General features: G+C 36.9%; 1 protein-coding gene across 1 annotated transcript in view; it reads right to left on the bottom strand.

The window, feature by feature from the left end:
* HHIP (hedgehog interacting protein) overlaps positions 1-21382 on the bottom strand; it is a 93610-nt gene that overhangs the window by 68110 nt on the left and 4118 nt on the right. The window contains exons 2-4 of the mRNA XM_049631191.1: positions 18771-18963; positions 12617-12773; positions 11724-11925 (exon numbers count right to left, since the gene is read on the bottom strand). Of these exons, the coding sequence (XP_049487148.1) occupies positions 11724-11925; positions 12617-12773; positions 18771-18963 (552 nt within the window). The remainder of the gene's footprint in view (positions 1-11723; positions 11926-12616; positions 12774-18770; positions 18964-21382) is intronic.

The raw sequence follows: 21382 nt of genomic DNA, 5'->3' as shown, positions 1-21382 counted from the left end.
CACAGAATTTAGAGCTAGAAAGGACCTAAGGTATCATTTAGCCTAGTCGTCTGACTTCAAAGATGAGGACCCAGAGATCCTAGAAGGCTAAGCAGACTGCTCTAGGTCACACAACCAATGGCAAAACTGGTACCCTTGTCTTGGCAGTGGATGAGTATTAAGGCCACGCAGTGATTAGTTCTCACACATACCCAAGTGAGGCGGGACATGACAGGAATGTAACACATTAGGGATCAAAGGTGTTGGAAATTGATGCTGTCACCAAAGGTTTTACTTAGTAGTGCCTCTAATGATTATTTACAAGGGAAGAAGCTTACCTAATCAGTCATGTCCAAAAGTTTTGTTTTGTTTTTCTGCAGAAGTTTTATATGTATTGACATTTAATCAAAACTAAAATCTTAAAATAGACACACACACCACACACCCACACACGCACATGCGCGCACACACACACACACACACACTCATACACAAGCTTCCTTGGACAAGGAGCCATTCATTGTCTTTATGTTGCAATTAAGGAGCTATGGCAGCTATTGGGTAAATCTTTTTGGAGCTAGCCGCATTACTGCAAGTCACAAAATTCTAACTAAGATCAGCCCCAGGTGACACGCACTGAGACCCTGGGTGTAAATACGTTATTAATGTCATGGGGTCAATCTGACCTTCCAAACCCCTGGAGATTTAAACAGAAGTTTGAATGGTGATTAAAAGAGGAAAAACCACAGCCAACTGCATAAGAGAGCAAATGAGCTACGTAGCTTTTTCAACCTCGGTCACAGGCTTGAATCCAGTCTAAAATATAACTTATGACAGATGCTTGGTGACCTGTAGGTGGATGGAAGTCATTTCAAGTTTTGTTTCACCTTCTTCTGAACGGGTGTGTTCACATTTATCCAACAAAGATGTTTGAATTGTGAAAGCCTCATCATCAATTCTTTCATAGAAAACCTAAGATTTAATGGGAATTAAATTTGGTTATCTCTTCATCCTTTTTAGAATAGTGCTTTCCTAATTTTTTTCTAACTTCAAGAGTCTTCCATTGACACTACATACACTGTCTTTTCTTTTTTTAAGGAATTTTTTTGAACAGTTTCAAACTGTTGGCTAAGGATTCTTAGAACAGATGTGTTTTCCCTATCTAGAAATAGCCTGAGGACAGATGTAATTTTATTTAAGTTTGTGATCCATTTGGATCAAAGGTGCTTTAGGATAAGAGGCTGGTTTAGAAACAGCTTATTAGAATTAAAAAACAAAGTAAAGAATTTAGCTGCTCTTAAAGAGAGCTGGAATATTGGATATTTGGATATTTGAAAGGCATACTTTTTCTCAAGAATTTTGTAACAATATATACAGTTAATATCTTTTGTCATAATGTTTCATTTTTATATTAGCTTCAGTTTATTGGGCTCAGTTCACATCAGATTAAATAATTTCAATTGCCAGCAATGATGTAATTAATCATATTAATTGATGTTCTCTTTTCCTACCTATATATATGTATGATAGAGTAATTAGCACATATTGTATCTTTAATGATGACTTTTTACAGAATTTCTGTGATCTGAAATATAGGCCTGTGGAATTACACATTATTTGTTTTTGTGATTTTATCTTTGAATTTTAAAAATTTTATTTATTTTTATTTTTTTGGAGAGAGAGAGAGAGTGCATGGGAGAAAGGGGCAGAGGGAGAGAGAGAGAATCTTAAGCAGGCTCCACACTCAGTGCAGAGCCCAACACGGGGCTCAATCCCACAACCCTGGGAACATGACCTGAGCCGAAATTAAGAGTTGAACACTCAGCTGACTGAGTCACCCAGGCACCCCTACACATTATTTTAAAATGAGTGAATTGATGAACTTAAAATTAAATTGTATATGTCATGCCCAGATAGAAATGGAAATTAACCTGCTAAAGGATTCAAATTTTACCTCCCTTTCGATGGTAATTTCTGAGAGCCACTGTGACAAAATGTGTTGTCACCTGGTATCAGAAAGTCATGCTGGGATAGGAAATTAGATGATTTCAAAAAAGATTTTCTGAAGCTTTTCTCATTATAATACATTACAAAATGGCCTTGATAAATAGCACTTTCTTTTTCTTTTTTAAAAAAAATTTTAAATGTTTGTTTTTGAGAGAGAGACAGAGAGAGAGAGACAGAGAGAGAGAGAAAGAGAGAGAGAGAGAGAGGGAGCCTGATCAAGGAAGGGGCAGAGAGAGAGGGAGATACAGAATCTGAAACAGGCTGAGCTGTCAGCACAGAGACCTACACGGAGCTTGAACTCACAAACCCGCGAGATCATGACCTGAGCTAAAGTCAGACTCAACTGACTGATCCACCCAGGCACCCCAGGACTTTATTTTTCAAAGCATATTTTGATTGCAAAGTCCAAAGCTGATTTTTATCTAGGCAGTGATCCAGTTTTTAAAAACACTTTATATATGTCCTCAGTTCTGGCCACCTTGACATTATGAAAATTCAACATAAACAGACTTTATAGACTTAAAAATAACCTAATGTCAATTGATGAATACTAGCAAGAAATAAACTAAAATGTATTATAGTAATTGATAACCTATTTATTGTAAATTATTATATATTATATAAATCAATCTATCTATATGTCATATAAATACAAAAATTAAAGAAGTCTATTGAAAGCAAAATGCTACATAAACAAGAGGGAGATAGTTGAGGTCATTGCATTTTTATATTCCTGTACCTGATCTCTAGTACATTTCACTGATGTTTGTGGTTGCTTTTGTTTAACTTTGAAATTCTCCTTTAAAGTTCTCTCTTCCCTGACCTCATGGTAAGTTTTACTGATCTACTTTTCTTTCTTTCTTAATGTTTATTTATTTATTTTGAGAGAGAGAGCCCAAATGGGAAAGTGGCAGAGAGAGAGAGGGACAGAGAGAATCCCAAGCAGGCTCTACACTTGGCGTGGAGCCTCACTGGGGCTTGGTCCCAGGACCATGAGATCATGACCTGAGGTGAAATCAAGAGTCAGATGCTTAACCAACTGAGCCACCTAGGCACCCCTGATCTACTTTTCTAAAATAAAACAAAACAAAGCAAAGCAAAGCAAAACTTTGTTGAGTAATACACTCTCTGTATCATGACATTACATGTTAACTTCATAGCAACTTTGCCCAACTGCTTCCTTTCCAAATCCTGAGATTCTACATCTGTACTTTGAGTAATAGTTGCTAGTGGGCAAAAATATGTGCCTTTTTAGTTTTCAGTCCCAGTATATTTCCTTTGCAAATCCTACAATTTATTAACTCTATGGCAGATTGACACAAACCATGTTCCAAAATAAACACACAAAAAGACCTTCATTACTATAATATCCAGGTTGAGAAAAACTACTATGAAAGCAGGGAAATTCTGGTGAAAGGTTGCTGCTGTCCTCTTGGGTCAGCTGCTTTGTGCTTAACCATCCTTAGGCACGTGCCCTGAGGAACTCCAGAACTGGGGAATTTTGCATCGTGAGGTAGGTAGCAATGCCGTATACACCTACTATCAAGAGGCGATGCTGTAAAAATGAAGGTATGGTCTTTCCTAGTTACACACATAAATAAAAATACAGTCTAGGTTTATCTTTTTGAATTAAAGAAAACTCACACACATACATCAATACCACTTTGTTTCCACGGGACTGCCATGGAAACAAAGTGAAATTGTGCATATAAAGTGTTAGGTGCAACCTTTTATTATCTCTGTTTTACAGATGAGGAAACTAAGACTAGAGAGATCTGCCTAAGGCCAAACAATTAGCACATGGCAGGGACCCAGTGCCTGGAACCCAAGTTTGTATGCTTGATGCTGGATCTAGGCTGTCTGCCTCCTCACTGTCCTGCCAGCCCAGTGGAGCACTACTGAATGCCCGTCACTAATCTCTGTTTCTGGAACGCACCTCTCCGTCCTTCCTCCCACGCAGTCAGCTGACCAAAGGCACAGAGCAGGAGAGCGCTGGGGTTGAGAGCGTCGCATCAGATAGCTGCCTTGGAAATCCGGCCCTGGTGCTGGCTAGCTGTGCTATGCTGGGCAGTTTACCTAACCTCTGGGCCTCAGACTCTTCGTCTGTGAAATGGGATATTAATACATGCCTCACAGAGTTATGCCAGATTACAGAGGTAATCTGTGTCATGGCTTAGCAAAGGAAGTGCTGGAGAAATGGTGGTTACGATTAGTAAGAATGCAGACTGCAGTATACTTGTTAACGCAGCTTGCTTGAGGACTGTAGTTTTGGGAAAGAACGCTATTGAATGTCTCTAAAAGGGAGTGCTGTGCTACTTTCTACTCTTTACAGATAGTTTGGGATGCCTGCTATTTCCTTTTCATTAGATAATGCAGCCACTAGAAAGCAATGACAGGTGGTAGCAACAATAGCTCTTCTTCCCTTTCTAGTCAGATACCGTGAGGTGGCGGCAGCCATGTTCACACAGATGCTTTCTAAGAGTGGCAGAGACCTCCTCTGGGGTCCAGATTTCTTAGTTTTTCACTTGTTTTAATGATTACCACAGACTTCTGAGATTTATAGGCTCTATTTCCTTTGCCCTTCAAGTCTTAGATAAATATAAAGACATTAATGTAAAAACTTTCCTCACCTCAGCTGTGACTTATGGGATCTAAAATGTAGGAGAAGGCAGACCTTTCTCTGTTCAACTGGAGGGACATTACATCTGCCACTTCAGTTTCTGCTTCAGTAAAAAACATGATACATGATGGAAAATAATTTATAGATTAAACTGGCTTACACTGGCATGCACCATATATACGCTCATTTATATTTATTAAAATGTTTTATCAATAACAATGCAAATGCCAAAATAAAGAAATAAGAACACCAGAAATGAAAACCAACTTAACCAAACAAAAAATTACACTGAGATTATTTCACATTACCAAGGGACTTTTTGCTTTCCATAAAATAATTTGTATGTGGACATTTGCAGATTTCAGATGAGATTAAACTTATAGGAAAATTAAAAACATTTTTCACAGAGTACAGGGCATTCTGATGTAAAGTGTCAGCTACACTCAATAAAAAAAAAAGAGAGTTGGGTTTAATACCATATCGTTAATTACTTACTACTTTGATATAAAAAAAAATAACTGAGGACCCAAATTTTACTTGCAATCTACATTTTGCTTACATTTTAACTTAATGGTTTGGAACCAGAATGTTAAATGTCAAAAAAGGGAAGGCATTTTAAAGCTTTTGTTTGGAGGAGGACTATTTAGTTAACTCTCTACCCACTTTCAGAATGAAGTTACCTAATGGTTATTTCCACCACTATAGCAATTCTCTTTTAATGCAGTAATTTCATCAAACACTTTAAATATTAAATATCAAACACTTTTAAATTTTGTCATATATACAAAAACATTTTAGGATGGTGATTCTTCTATTGTAATATTTACCAAATATATCTTGCAGCTTTCTTTCAAGGGAACACATGCTTTCTTCCAACCTAAAGTATGCTTAAAAGCAGACTTCTAATGATTTTCTGAGGGAGTATGTGACACATGGTCCAATCACAGCCATATGCATACGTGTGCATGCTATGTTCCACTGCACTTTTGGGAAGTAAATTGCTTCTCACTTCTGCCCTCACTTAGATTTCACTCGAGCAAAAATATACTGACATTCCAGAGGCTGCATCAAGACAGCAAGTTAAAGGCAGAGAAAAACATGAAAGGTTAAGTCTCGGACAAACTTTCAAGAAGCAGGACATCAGCCCTGATGGGTTGACGAGCACTTGGATTTCATTAAACTTTCGATGCTCATAATTATGCGTGTGATTTACAAGCATGTGAAATCAGAGGCTGCCCCACTGGGGCTTGCCCCGGCACACCCTGCGTCCTCCTCCACATGCTCCTGTAGCTCCCCGGCGCCCGGGCCACTGTCTCTCAAGAGTCCCACCTCAATGGGCTCAGTCACCCGGACAATCAGCAGCTTTCAGCCTTATGTCCTCTCCTCCCCTGGTAAAAGGATTGCTTCGAAAAGCATCTTTTGAAATGAGGATCCAAGTAGATAGAGAGGGACAGGAGTCCAGTCACACTTGTTCCAGTGACAGACAAGTCTTTCGGCTTTGTCTGCTGCACTCTGCAAGCCAAAAGGGCTGCTGTGGGTGTGAGCCCCTCCGTCTTCTGGCCGCTCATGAGAACTGAGTGGCAGAGAAAGCTGTGTGTTAGTTTCCTTGAGGGGCCACCCTGTAGGTAACAGGTGCAGGCTTGTCCTTACTACACACACACACAAAGCTAAGGCTGACTTTCAGATCCTTGGTAGTCAGGAGAACTTTGGTAAAATTGCACTAGACTAGCTTTTGGTGTCATTTTTACAAGGGTTTACAGATATAAAAGCAAATTGCATATTTGAGGGACAGGAATGATAATGTTTTGCCAATTAGCTGAATACCAGGGCCCAAAAGGAACAAAAACAGGAAAAATTTAATGGGCAAAGCAATTGTTTACAGAATTATTGAGATTTTAAATACTATTTTTCAAAACTTCAAGAATCTTACACGGCACGAAAATTAACTCCTCTCTTCACTCAAAGTGGACAAGTAATATGTATAGGCCAATTAAGTGATAAGAAGTATAGGGCAAATGACAACCAGTATTCAACCATTTGTTCTTAGTAGTCGTTTTAGTAATAGCACTTGGGCATAATCTGGGCAGAGAAAAATGTGTCTCATTCAACATGTAACTGACCCAGGGGTTTGGTTCAGTCTAGATCAGTGGCTCTCAAATTGGCTACACATTGAAATCACTTGGGAAAGCTTTAAAAACATACCCATGCCTCAGTCCCAATCCCAGACAGTGGGGGATTTAATTTGGGCAGCAGAAATTTTGAAAGCTTTCTCAGGCAATTATACTGTGCATCCATTCTTTTATTTTTTAATTTTTTTTACATTTATTTATTTTTGAGAGACAGAGAGACACAGAGACAGAGTACAAGTGGGGGAGGGGCAGAGAGAGAAGGAGACACAGAATCTGAAGCAGGCTCCAGGCTCGGAGCTGTCAGCACAGAGCCCAACTCGGGGCTCAAACTCACAAACCGTGACATCATGACCTGAGCTAAAGTCAGAGGCTTAACCGACTGAGCCACCCAGGCGCCCCTACTGTGCATCCATTCTTGAGAAGCACAAGTTTGTCATTTCCAAAGACTTCAGATAGATGAAGTTGGTTCTGGCACTTGCCAGAAGATCTGATTCAGAATTCAGACAGAAGCTCAATTTAAAGATTTCACAGTACCAGTATCTCTTATTTTTAAATGTTTATCTTTGAGAGAGAGAGAGAGAGAGAGAGAGAGAGACTGAGACAGAGACTGAGCATAAGCAAGGGAGGGCAGAGAGAGAGGGACACACAGAATCTGAAGCAGGCTCCAGACTCTGAGCTGTCAGCACAGAGCCCAATGTGGGGCTGGAACCCACGAACCAGGTGATCATGACCTGAGCCGAAGTCAGATGTTTAACCCATTGAGCCACCCAGGTGCCCCTCACACTACCAGTATCTTAAACAAATTTTTACCTGGGGAGATAGAGAGTATAATTTTTTAAATTTCTCCCTTTGGGATAAAACAACAACAAACAATGCATGTGCACACATATATACATCCACAAATGATGATTTTAAAGACTGCTCACCAGCTGAACACTTGGGTCATTCTTCAGTGTCAGTATTAGTAGTTAGCTTCTACAGTGTACTATAATCAAAACTCGATCAAATCACTACATACTTTTAAAACATTTTTCTGGGGCACCTGGGTGGCTCAGTTGGTTAAGTGTCTGTCTTCAGCTCAGGTCATGATCTTGTGGTCTGTGAGTTCGAGCCCCGGGTCGAGCTCTGTACTGACAGCTCAAAACCTGGAACCTGCTTCGGGTTCTGTGTCTCCCTCTCTCTCTGCCCCTCCCCCACTTGTGCTCTGTGTCTGTCTCTCTCTCTCTCAAAAATAAATAAACGTTAAAAAAAAATTAAAACATTTTTCTGACTCACTCTTTATTTGGCAACGTCACAAACCCCAGTCTTCTAGGATTTGAGTTGTGAATAGAATTGTCTTTTCTCAAATAAAATGATAGTTTAAATTCATACGGCATAGAATTTATTCCATTAATCCAACTCCACAATTTATTTCCTATAGCAAAAAGAAGTCTTTAGCTTGTGTTTTGCAGTTTTGCATCTAACTTTGGTTTGGTGAGACAGACAATTGTGTGTACTGAAATCTCCTGCAATATAGGCAGCACAATTTGGGTTTTTAAAAAATAAGACAACATATTTTTAGCTTCAGACAGGACCGTTTAGGGAAGAGTTGACTAAGTTCCCTAGATGGTTGGCTATGTGGATGGCACTTCTGTGAAGTAGTTTTAAGAATCAGAGCTGGTAAAGGTTTGAGGATATCAACCAAGTCCAACTCCTTGCCACAAAAAGGTCAGTCCATTACCAGGTGATAGAAACCCCTGTCGATTTTTACTTGACCATTAACAGAAAAGGAATTCCAGATTCCCCTCTAGCAAGCCCTAGCTTTTAGAAACTCTTATAATCAGGAATTCCTCTTTATGTTTGATTTAATATACTCAGACTGGTCATCAATTACTGTCATGGAGGGATCTTCATTGTGGTTTGTCTTGTTTTCATTTCAAACATACGAAGGTTGGGGTTAGTATACATTATTAATTTCTGTGAACGGAGTATTGCAATCAATACCTTAGTTAAAACAGCTTTATGTCCTCTCTTAGAATTTTAAAACGGAAAGAACAGAGAAGTGATATACATAATAATTTTTGAGAATTCTATTTGTGTCATCTATACAAAATGTTGGCACAGAATACTGTCATGAACACACTAACTATTCATACATCAAGAAGCCTAAAGAAACTACTGTGAAATAGTTTAAAAATGTTTTTACTCCAGAAGTCTCTGAGGGGCATATCACAAAAATCAGTGGTGTGACCAATTCATGAACGTGTTGGCATCTGCCCCATCATACCAACGACAGCCTCTCCTAATACTTCCAACTCATGACTCGAGATGGAAGTTTCATGGAGCCTAAGATAAAGGACAGATCACCTACCTGAGGGAACAAGGCTGTGGTATCATTACTCACTACACAGTACACACTCAAAAATCCATGTGATAGATTCCTATCTTACTAACATCACTAGTGCCAAATTTTAAGGGAATTCAAATATTGCACTTTAAAACATGTCATGTCATATATTCTACAAATGCCGAATAATGGATTTTGAAGTTTATATTTAAGCCCTAAAAGCCCTGGAACTATCATAAGAAAGAAGACACAAGGGCTTCTGCAGAATTTCCAGAGGCCTGAGGAACATAGACAGCACAGAACCATAGCACTGTCATAACCTGGCTTATACAATTTTATTGCATGATAAAATGTCTCAAAGTCAGAGTAGATAAACTTTCATTCATTACGCCAACGAATGGGCACAAACTGAAACGGAGGCGTTCCGAAGGAACCCTGATTATGAGGCAGTCATTCTTTAGGTAGTTAAAGTAGAAACAAGAATATCAGTTCTTTACTTCTTACAACAAAACTGAGCTCATTTCTAACACCTACATTTTACCATTCATTATCTTTTTAATACCAACATTATTATTCAAATAATACTTAAAAGCTGTATGTTATTCTTTTTTTAAAAAAAATGTTTATTTATTTTTGAGAGAGAGAGGGAGACAGAGGATCTGAAGTGGGTTCTGCACTGGCAGCTCAGAGCCAATACGGGGCTTGAGCTGAGATCATGATCTGAGCCAAAGTTGGACGCTTAACCGACAGGTGCCCCTATATGTTATTCGTTCAAATACTTGAAAACATATCCTAAAGCCATTGGCAAGATGTGTAATGATCTATGTCCCCATCTCAGTCATGCTCTGTGAATGGACGTTAAGGAAGTCATTCATGAGCAGGTTAAATAATACATACAAGAATGATAAAGCACATTATTTACAATGTTAAAAAGGAAACACTTCATAATTAGGAAATGGAATACCCGGAGGAGATTAAAACTAGGTTTTTGAGAAAAGTTTTCAAATTTGGTAATATACCCACGACATATTGTTATGTCAAAAAAAGAAGGTTAAAAAGATGTATATATGGTTTGATTTCAATTTTATTTTAAAGCTGCTTAGGGAAAAAGCTGCAAGGAGACATATTTTTGTGTGTTTCCACATTTATTAATATGGATGGACCTGTGTTACCTTTGTAATCAGGGTAAGTTCATCTAATTTTAACATAAAAGTTGGAGGTATATCAAAATGTAAGTAGTGATATTCTTTACCTGATGAGATGATAGGTGATGATTTTTAAAATGCAGTCCCAATTTTTTCTTTCATAGAGAGTATAACTTTCACAGTAAGAAAAATACACTGCTAGTGAGTAATGTATTTGCTGCCGTATCTTAATTCTTTGTTCTTTTAGGTACCACTGGCAGTGAATTATCAGAACACATTCCAAAAAGTATTTATTGAAGTCTTATGTGCAAAACACAAATGCTTCATTTTAAGAGACTTTTGATGATCTGCTGTGAAGTCTAATGAAAACTTTTCCTGGAAGAAAGTTGAAACTACTGAGCTAAACAGGTTTTCCAAATGATCTGTGTGTTGGTGCTGAAGTACTTTTCCTTAAAGGACCAAAAGTACCATAAGGTACTTCTCGTATGCAGGATGTCTTAGTGACACTGACAACACACTCTTGAAGTGGGGTGGTGTCAATGATGTGGCAATCTCTATATTCTAATGGAATCGTTCTAATGATTTTAAATGGTAGGTAATGACTTGGTGTGAGGAATATACCTATATTTTTCCCCGACTGTTTCTTCTGGTTTTGATGTTCTTACCTTTGAATAGAGCTCAACAAAGCAAGGAGGAGTTTATTTCTCTACGAGTAGAAGAGTATAAATCCTCCTTCGATTTCTTTCCCCAGGTAAGACATGACAAAGATAACCAGTTCTTCCCAAATCATACTGTTAGTTTGTTTCAACCTAACTTAGTCATGAGCTGTTGAATGTGCCTCAGTTTTAAAATGCCACAATTTGCTTTACAGCTTAGTACTGCCAATATTATAGCATGTCACACTCTTGTAAAACAAACTTGACAATAATTTTATTTATATGCCGCTAGATTATTTAACACGAGAATTCAATCGGAGAAGTGAGAAAGAAGGCAATATGTGCATATGTAATATAAAGATGGCTAATTATAGATTAAAACATTTGACTTACCTGCAAAAACATTGTACAAGGAAGGCACAGTATAAGTAGCATTTTTTTTTATGACACAGACTCACAAACAGATGCGGGAAAAGAATGGTTTGCTGTTGCCCAAATAACCAAAAGACCTCTTTGTTTCTACTAGCAAATGCTGATACACAATTCTACGCATTATGCCTGTCAAACAACATTTAAACACATACTATATAAAACCAAGACTTAGTTTAAATGTGTAAATTACATAGGGAAAGCATGTCAAGATATCAATCTCATTGCACTGCTTAATAGTCACCAAATAACATTAGACATTTAATGCCACTGTCCCAATTCAGTTGCCATAATTCTTGTTCCCTTATGTTGTCTCCTTATTTTCTCCTTAAATATTCTTTCTTTTATTACAAATACCTCCGGTGAGAATGATAACACTAAAATAAAATTAACATAGCCAGAGCAAAGATAAATAAAATTTAAAAAGCCAACCTTTATTCCACTTTGAACAAGTTTGTGAATGTCCAAATAAGGCTCCTTGAAAATTTCTCCTTCGGGGGTAAGTATCTTCACGTAACCTTCTTTTTCCAGAATGAAGAGCCGGTGCGAGCCGTCCCCGCTGTGCAGGGCACCGACAGGCTGGCGCAGCCCATTCACCACCTCCTGGATACAGAAGCAGTTGTGTTTGTGCTTCCTAAACAAGTTAAAGAAAACCAGTAAGCTTTTCTTGAGGTGAAGGAGGCAAAGGATGCACTTAACATCCTTTTTAAAAGGTACTTCCTCTAGGAATCAATGGTTTTGAGAATCAGGAGGTGCCGTTAACCCCAAAAGTCACAACAGGACTCTTTTAAACTGCTTTCAGTGGAACACATAAAACAGCCTTCTACCAGAAAGTCCAAGAGAGAATCAACATAAAAATGCTACATCTTTTAAAATTTCAGAAGCTCATTATCTTATCTTTGAGGGACTATAATTAAAATGAGCTTTACTCACAATAATTAAGCCTTACAGAAAGGCCCTCAGAGAGAAGGTTCTAAGATCTATTTATAAAACTCTGATTTGCTAATGATAATTGTGCTGAATATTTCCATAAGCTAACAATAAGCATAAAGTTCAAGTTTAAAACTGTAATCATGAAATTCACAGGAATCATAGAGAAGCCAAACTCATGATAATAAAAGATTAGTAGTCTAAGCATTAAACACTTTTAAGGGAACATGATATTAGAGAAGCAAACTATCCAAAAGAAAGAAAAAAGCATCTGGAGGATATAGCTGCTGGAATCAAGCACGGAAACAGTTGATTCACTAATAAAACCGCGAGATTTGTCAATTGGTATTTTGTTTTTGTTTTTTTAAAATCAAAGAGCATTTATCTTTATGAACCTGCTGATCTCTTCCACTTTGTCATATTCTTCCATCTGGTCCAAGTAGTTAGATGCTGGTCCTCTGATTTGTTTTCTTGGAAAATCTGGAAAGCACAACCCACCATCTTTTCTTGCATAGTAAAAGCAAAACTCATCAGCAGTAGTTTGAAGGAAACCTTTAAAGAAATGCAAAAAGACTCATTAGAAATATTTAGTGTCACAGTAAAAACATCCTATATGAAAGATAAAATAGAGTAAGAGATTTTTTAGAAAGTATATGAATATTCTAGGAAAATAATAAAAAGAATGAAAACTAATTTTTTTTTGCTTGGGATTTCTATTTTTTTTCAAAAAAAATTTAAGAATTTCAGTTAAAATGGAGTAATATTGCATTGGCTATTTTAAAAGACTCATCTGAAATACACATAATACAAATCCAGCATTAATCTTGTTATTGTTATTGACTGCTTGCAAGATTCTATGGTACGTATGTTGTACTTGTACGTTTATCTGATCACTATTCAGCATTTTTCCCCAGGGCAAAAATAACTTATTAAGAAGAACAAATTAGAATGAAAGAAGAGATAGGCTATTAGGTGCTGATTTTGGTCATTTTACAAATTTTTTTTTGTACTATCGCTCACATATGATTAAATAATAAATCTAATGAATATCACAAGGTAATTAGATGCTATAAGTGACTGGCTCACAGTAATTGTGCTAAGAACAGAGTCTTCATTTTCAAATATGTAGGTGCCTTTTTCCTACACCTCACTTCATATAAAATAATGATTATTTTGTAAAACAAAACTATACTTAATATATCCCTTCAATCTTCTCAATCAGAAAGCTGGTATACCAACCCTCACTGAAAAAAAAAACAAACAAACAAGGACAACAAGCCAAAACAAAAATGCAAAATAGACTTACTTAAGGAAGTCTGAAAGAAAGCTGTTTTCTCTTTTCTTACATATTAAGAATTTTTTATCAAATAAAAACAGCTATACTTGACTCAAAAAAGAAGAGGACTTGATGACAAAAAAGAATTTTGACATTACTCTCACAATTTGAGTCATCAAGTATTGGCTTTTTTTGTGGTGGAGGGCATACTAATAAGATTCACTTCCATATCCTGATGATTTCTGCTCTCAGAATATGATATGGCTACCAGAATCGACCTCATATGATGTCCTAACTTCTTGCTTCTGGTGTCATATCTTTATGCATAATGTTTTGATTTTTTACCTAACAAATTAGATTACTGTACACCTATCAGCTTTGTGATAAAGGCACCTTGTAACTTAGCTGATGTTTAGAAGTGGTTAATGGGTCCAGGTTTGCAAGGATTTCTAAAAACAAGAATTGGGGACCAATTCTTAACCATGTGAGACTTACCAATGAAACATGAAAGACTAAAAGTTTATTTTCTATGCCTTTGACCTAGGTCCTCTCAAACCTAAAACTAATCTTAGAATTCTGAGGATCTTGGTGTACATTTTGACCTAACTTTTGAGTAAAATGTATCACCTCTAAATTTCTGAGACAGACTCTTCAAGGCCAATATCTGACTAGGCTACTAAGAAGCATCTTATCCTTGGAAACCAGGCAAGTGAGAGCAGATGTCCTTGGGAGTTGTGTGTGTATATGTGTGTGTGTGTATGCGTGTGTGTGTGTGTGTGTGTGTGTGTGTGTACGTGTGTGTGTGTGTATGGGGGTATGGGGGGTGAGACTGAAAGTAGGCATAGTAGCTGGGAGGGGTGCTCCACACGAGGGGCAAGGCAGCTGCAAGGAGGTTATCTTTCTTTGAAAAAATTCAGGGATTAGAAATTGGGGAGAGGAATGAAGGCTGCACAGCATTTACTCTTCTTCAGCAAGTCACTGTTTACAAAAGATAACTTTCTCCTCCATTCTTTTCTGGCTAAGAATATACATGAAAACTGCCCAGTAGTGTTGAACGATCATATCTGAGGTGAAAAGAAGAGAAGGAGAATGGAGTTGTTAAATCAAACCTTTTGCAGTTTTGGGCTAGATCGTTTTTTGGATACACACACACACACATACCTACACACATACACACACATACCTACACATATACACACAGATACATACACACACAAACACACACACACACAAACACACACACACACACAGCTCCCATCAGGCAGCAAGATCTCCATGCCAATATTACACACGCAGGAATACTGTCATACTATGTATATACTTATAACTGAATGTGAAAATGAGAAAATTTGTTTCAACACGATGGTTGCCTGCAGGATCACCAAAAAAAAAAAAAAAAAAATTCAAAGTGTAACTGAGAAGAAATTTCAAATTTGCTTTAAAAAAAAAACCTGTATTCCAGCATCATAGTCTGCAAACCAATACCATCTTAAGGAGAAATTAACAAACAATGCTGATGGCTGATTCCATTTTATAAGGAGTTATTAGCTGGGGACAAACATGCGGAAGTGAGAAATCGTTTTCAAATAGAACATCTAAAGATTAATTAAGTACAGATTCATAAACTCTATGGCTCCAGAGGTACTATGTTCTCTTACCAAATCAAAAGGAGAACAAAAACAAAACTGGGATTAACAATGAATTATTCCTAGCTTTTTATAGAATCTCAGTATACTGAACAAGTGTGAAGGAGGGAGTCAACTCAAAAGACTTTTACATAAAGATATGGGTATTTTCTCATAATTACACACATCTAACATTTTCATTAATACTTTACAATGATCTGATTTTGTGGACAGTGATGAATAAGATATATTTTGCTGTGAAGAGCTAAAAGGGACCTGGCTTCAGGACACTGGGCTTACATTTACTGCCAGGGAAGACAGGATTTACCAAATAGTACCGTTTTATTTGGAACAATACCCTGAAGAGCATTTTACTGAAGGTGGGTGTTTAGTTCAGCCTGTATCATCACAGTATCATCAAGTCTACTAATGATGGAAGTACACAGATTATTCCAGCAGCTGTATTTTTTTTAAACTCCTGATAATTTATCAAATGTCCTGGAGCGGGATGAATCCAGTCCTACTATACCACAAAGCACCCCATAACATGCTCATGTAAACAAATATTCTCTGTGGAGTATTCTAAGCCCTAGCTTTTCTCTCAGAATGTATGCCAGAGAAAAGTTACTTTTCCTCCTTATATATGCTGTTCAGCAAATAAAGAAAGAAACGAAACGAAACCCATTGTGAGTAAGGCCTGCACTTGACAGCATTTTCTAATAGAGGCAGTGGATTTTGATGTATCCATCCATTCCGTCTGGCTTGCTCTCGTGGGGAAGACACATGTATAAGATACCTCCCTGGGGTCAGGAGTGGCTATGGACTAGAGAGACTCAGTGGAATCAAACCCTTGACCTTGGCCTTATTAGCAACAGGACTAAACCAATCGAACTAATTGTATACTGACATTTCACACTAAATCACCTACAGCTGAAGAGATGACAGTCTGAGAGTGATAAAAAGTGTATCATGATACTCATGGTAACAACTGTAAAGGAAGAAGCAAGGCCCATGTCTGTCCTTTTGTACACTTCCCACAGAGTGCACCATGCCATCACTGAGTGAACAGGAAAGCATCTACTCCGCTCATCACAGTGCAGCATGAGAAAAGACCTGTGATGCTGAGCAAGAAGCTCCTGTGTGCGGGGTTTTTTTTTTTCCAAATGCAATTTGTTATTTTTAGAAGTTTTAAGAATTTACTTCCCTATGTCAACTCACAACTGGTGAATATTATGATTAATAAAACACTAGTATATCCTCACTATATTAATTTTTAACTTTTCTCATTTTTTTGAAAATAGGCACACCATGAATGTTTCTGAATTAAAGTTTCTAAAGAGTTTCTTTCAGATGTACCTGTATTCCCAAGTGACTGGCGGTGCTTTCTGAAAGTCATGAAGGTGAAGCAAAGGGGTAGATAGATCATTTATGTATTTATTTCTTTACGTTCTGGGCAATGGAGGGAAATGAAGACATCTCAGAAATTATTTTTCCTCTCTCAACCCCTTTTAGCATTTGCCTTAGTGCTGTATTTTTAAGTTTTTGATTTGCAGAAAGATGAGGCTGTTCATGAGAATAGTCAAATATATCGACTTCTTATAAGAAAGAATCACAAAGTAGCTGTTTTTTGCAACTTTGAACTCCAGAGAAAAGTTACACCATGTCATTAAGTAAACTTGAGAAGGTGAAAATATTAAAAATTTGCTTTGAGAGCAATTTCTGAAAGATAATTGTTCTAGAATTGTAAAGAGCCTTCTGTGTTGGGGCAAGGGCTGAGGGGAGGATTACCATCTTCTCTATCTATCATACTTCAGAAAATGGTCAACTGTGTGCCAGGGATCAGTCTGGCTAACAAATTGATTAACATAAATTAACACAAAGAATGTGTTATTACAACTCACTTTTGCGACAAGTATTCAGGATGATTATTAGCATTTGACGGAGGCAGGAGAAGCCCCCCCTGCTTGTTGCTAAAGCCTGTAGCCTGTCCCTGGGAAGCACCCTTGCTGCTCTCTCTACCACTGGAGTAGAGCTTTCATCTGGTTATCTTTCAAGGCAGCCTGGGTGGCCACCAAAAGCACTTGACATCTTGATGCACTTCAGCAGTTTTACATATATACAAACTTTGTAGAAAAATAAATTTGTCATTCGTCACCACATATGTTGATCTGGGGAGCGAGGTGCTTGCAGTTCTGGCTCCTGAGCTGTTTGCTACACTCTTTCTTCTGCTGGATATTGCTTTTTGTTGTTTGTTTTGGAAGCTAAAATAACTTCACATAGATGGAGACTTTCTGGGTGAGTCTTTAAATACAGCATAGTTGTATTTATCTCCAGTAGATAAAGGTAGAGGAAAATGGGAAGTGTCAGTGTTCTTTTCAACTTACATTGGTAAAGGCAAACCTTCAAGACTTGAAATTTGCAGCAAACCTTTATGGTACCTAATCTGTTATCGCTTCTCGGCAGGCCTTCTATGCAACCGTGACCTATTCTACTTTGCTTTTGGGGAACGTGATAAAGAGGAAGAAACAGCTGGTTTAGGAAAAGCCTTACAAACATGGTTGTGGTTTATAAAGACAATAATAATATTTTCACATGAATGGGTTTAGATACATGTTATGGTACACCAAAGGAAGCAAGCAATCCTAGTCAAAATGTTTTCTTAGGTTATTGCGAGAGCTCTATAAAAAAAAATCCACACTTTTCTGGGTCAGAGAAAAATGTAAAATATGCATAGCAGTTAAAAAGTTCTCCAAGGGCATCCTACAGTTCTTAAAGCTTGTCTTTTCCTTCAATGCCATTTAGTTTTATAAACTGTTAGCTTCAGTAGATTTGTTTGTGTGTGACTTTGCTTAACTAAACAGAATCTGTGTCGTTAAATTCTTTTGTATCTCTATGTTGATTCTTCCAACTAAAGCAGTAACAACCAAAGTTTATAAACTTTTGATGGTAAAATTAATCCATGTCCAAGAATCTATATGTTTATTAGGGCCCAAAATATGGTAGTGAGCAGGTATATTCGTGACACTGTCAACCTAAGAACTTATTAATCTATTCTATCACTTCCTCACTGCACAACTTTGGTTAAGGCATTTAACTTCTCCTCAGGCTCAATTATCGTCATCTGTCAAATGGGGATGACTTCACTTTTCCTACCTGCAGCATAGAGTTTTTGAAGAGCAAATTAGTCATTACATGTAAAGGTGCTTTGTAAGGTGTTACTTTTTTTGGATTTCTAGTGATACTTTAATTAAGGGAATACTACCTTAAAAGTCCATGGACAATCTGCAGTTGCATATCAGCTATGTAGAAGAGGAGGCTGTCTTGAAATGGATGCTAATGGATGAAGAAGACACCAACAAGAAACTTGTACTGATAATCCAATGTGTGTAGATTACCAACTGTAGTGTTGATTTAACAAGAACTGTAAAACATCCCATCAAAACCAACATACTGTGTGCAGACTGAAACGATAGTAATCCTTTTAGCAGCAATGAAAGGTTACAAATTTGTAAAGGTTAATTGTGAGGCAAAAGTAGGTATTTTGGAAGGTGAGATAAATTTTACACTCTCAGAAGCAAACATTTAAGATCAGGTATCTTGTGAGGATATGCTGCAGTAGTTTATTTAATTTATCAATTTTTTTTTTACCTGGAATATGGCCTCGGCAAGTATAAAAGAATTCTTTGCAATAGTCTTTGCAGAGCAGGGGAAGTACAAGGTCTCTTTCCAAGGCTTCTCTTTCAGGTGAGTTGAACAGGCTCTGAGAATGTGGAGAGCAAAGTGCACACTTGATTTCCTCCAGTAACTTCCCACATTCTGTGTTGTTGGTAACAGAAAATATCTGAAAGCCATAAATCAGAAACAAACTTCCTTTTATTCATGTGAAGCTAGGTCTAGTTATGTTTTTTGTAATCATATAAGTAGAATAGTATAACTTAGCCAGTGCAGTTGTCTGAAAAGAATTATCATATCAGAAACACAGGATGCTTTTAATAAGGCTAGAAGTACAGTCTCTTGGGCTGGGCTGGGGGAGCGGAGGGTAAGGATGCACAAAAGTCCTTCTTACTCTTGCAGATCAAAGCCTGTTTATCTTTTGGGTATGAAAAATTAAATGACACCTATATTGAGACCCTTTAACCCTTTACCATGTTACTCTGCATCAGAGTGCATAGCGATATTTGCATAGTGCATAGTGATATTTGACTTTAAAATTCTAAATACCTTTATCCAACTGTATGTAAAGTAGAATTTTTTAAGATATGATCATTTCTGTCTTAGGTAAAAATGTATTTCACTCTTGAAATTCGTGATAGGATATTCTCAAAGATACTACTTTAATTACATTTTTCTAGTTTCAGTTCATTTTCAATCTACAGGTTGCATCGGTAAAGTTTCCTAAAGTGGGGGGAATATTGCCTTTTCATGTTGTAGAAAAATAATATATGAAGCTGAAACTGGTTTCAGACCAATTTTTATTATTCATTTTATCTTAGCCAGGAAAAACTTTCTAACCAGGTCCTCAGGTATGTTATATGTGTGAATAAACACAGGAGTTTAATAAAAGTGCTTTTGTATAGGATTGAGTGAGTTTTAATTAAAAAAAAAGAATACTTTTATCTTTATTTATACAGTATTATGTCTTTTTTTTCAATAAGACCAATTTGGGAGTTACTGATTCACCGAAGTTAGTAATTTGTAGATAAAATAGGTCTTGGTGTCCAGTACTAACTTTAAAAAACTGACTTCAGGAGCTCCTCTAATAAATATAGAAGACAATGCCAGCACAATATTTGAGACGTAAAATGTAGTGCTGTCTAAATCATGCATTGATTTTTCATAATAAAAAACAATAATGGGAATGAATTTTATACCTTTTCTCAGTTTATATAACTAAATTTATACTTAACTATTTAGAACTAGGAACTGAAATTAACATTTGAAACTCTAAATAATTGTTCAAAGCAAATACTTCATTCATGAGTTGAGGTTCTAATTTGAGTAAATGGCATGGCTTCTATTTTTTAGGATAAAGATATTCTAGGTGATAACAAAATTTGGACCTGAAAGAACAAAGCAGCTAAAAAAAAAAAATCGCTGAATACAAGCATGCTGAAATTTCAGCATGCAGTAATTAAAAGCTCTATAGAAGTTACCATATATATATATGTACATATATAGATATAGATACACATACACACACACATCTGTGTTGTCACTACCTATAACATTCAGAAGAGTTATTATTAATCACAATTATATTTACACGTTGATTTTTATCAATTTATTTAAATGACAATTGCTTAAATGGTTAAATTTTCTAAAAGGAAACATATGCCAGACACTTAGAATTTGCATTCCAAGAATGTTTTAAATGTCTTTTATTGTCCATACTCTGGCAGACCTCACCAGATCTATTCAATATTAATACTGTTCAACTTTGTTCTGTTTGTTTATCATACAGCAGTCCCCTAAGAACAAAACAACTGCAGGATGCTGAAGCCACCTTTTTTGCTGGCTGGAAAACTGGAATGTAATTACCTTTAGTTTTATGGAGAATATGCATACTTCCATTTTTTATAGCTGAAACAAACTGATCCCCATGTACTCTCCCAGCTGCTATCCAGGAAGAGCTTGATTTTAGTGCCTAAAGAATTTTGTCTTTTACAATTCTTGGAATGTGTCCTGGCCACAAGATCTCTCATCAAAAGTTTCAGAAATAGGATTCAATAAATTATCTGCAATCCAGTATAATATTATTCTTTGTAAAGTTTCACGCTGTTCCGGCCCAGCAGGATGGTAACATTTTGCTCTGTGTGAGGTCTGCAGTGTAAATACCTATTTGAAGATAGATAGAGCCATCATTCTGGCTTTGGTTTCAATGAACCAATAGTCTTACTGAAGTCAATTAAACTGACTCAGCCCAAGCTGCAACTCTGTTTTAGACAGATGAGTACTGGTGTGTGTAGGGTATTTTTTTCTTCTTTTTTGCCTATGTGCTTGTGTCTATATAGGTCCTTAACTTTATGCCTGACAATGTCATCCATCTGAAGAAGAAATTTAAGCTAATTTCCTGTTTCGATTTTTAAAAGCCATATATGAAACCATCAAATTATAGTGGTTTAAACTAAATATACTTTGAAAGTCATGTAAAACTTCGAGACATTATTACAGCATGCCTAGTAATGACCGTGGCTGTTGCTGACTAATTTATAACATCTGGAAGGTCATCCTTTAATCTTTGGCCACAAGAAAGTAAAATC

This window comes from Panthera uncia, chromosome B1 (genome assembly GCF_023721935.1).
Source record: "Panthera uncia isolate 11264 chromosome B1, Puncia_PCG_1.0, whole genome shotgun sequence".
Taxonomy (NCBI): domain Eukaryota; kingdom Metazoa; phylum Chordata; class Mammalia; order Carnivora; family Felidae; genus Panthera; species Panthera uncia.
Note: the sequence above shows the minus strand (reverse complement) of the source record. Positions and strands in the feature narration are given on the sequence as shown.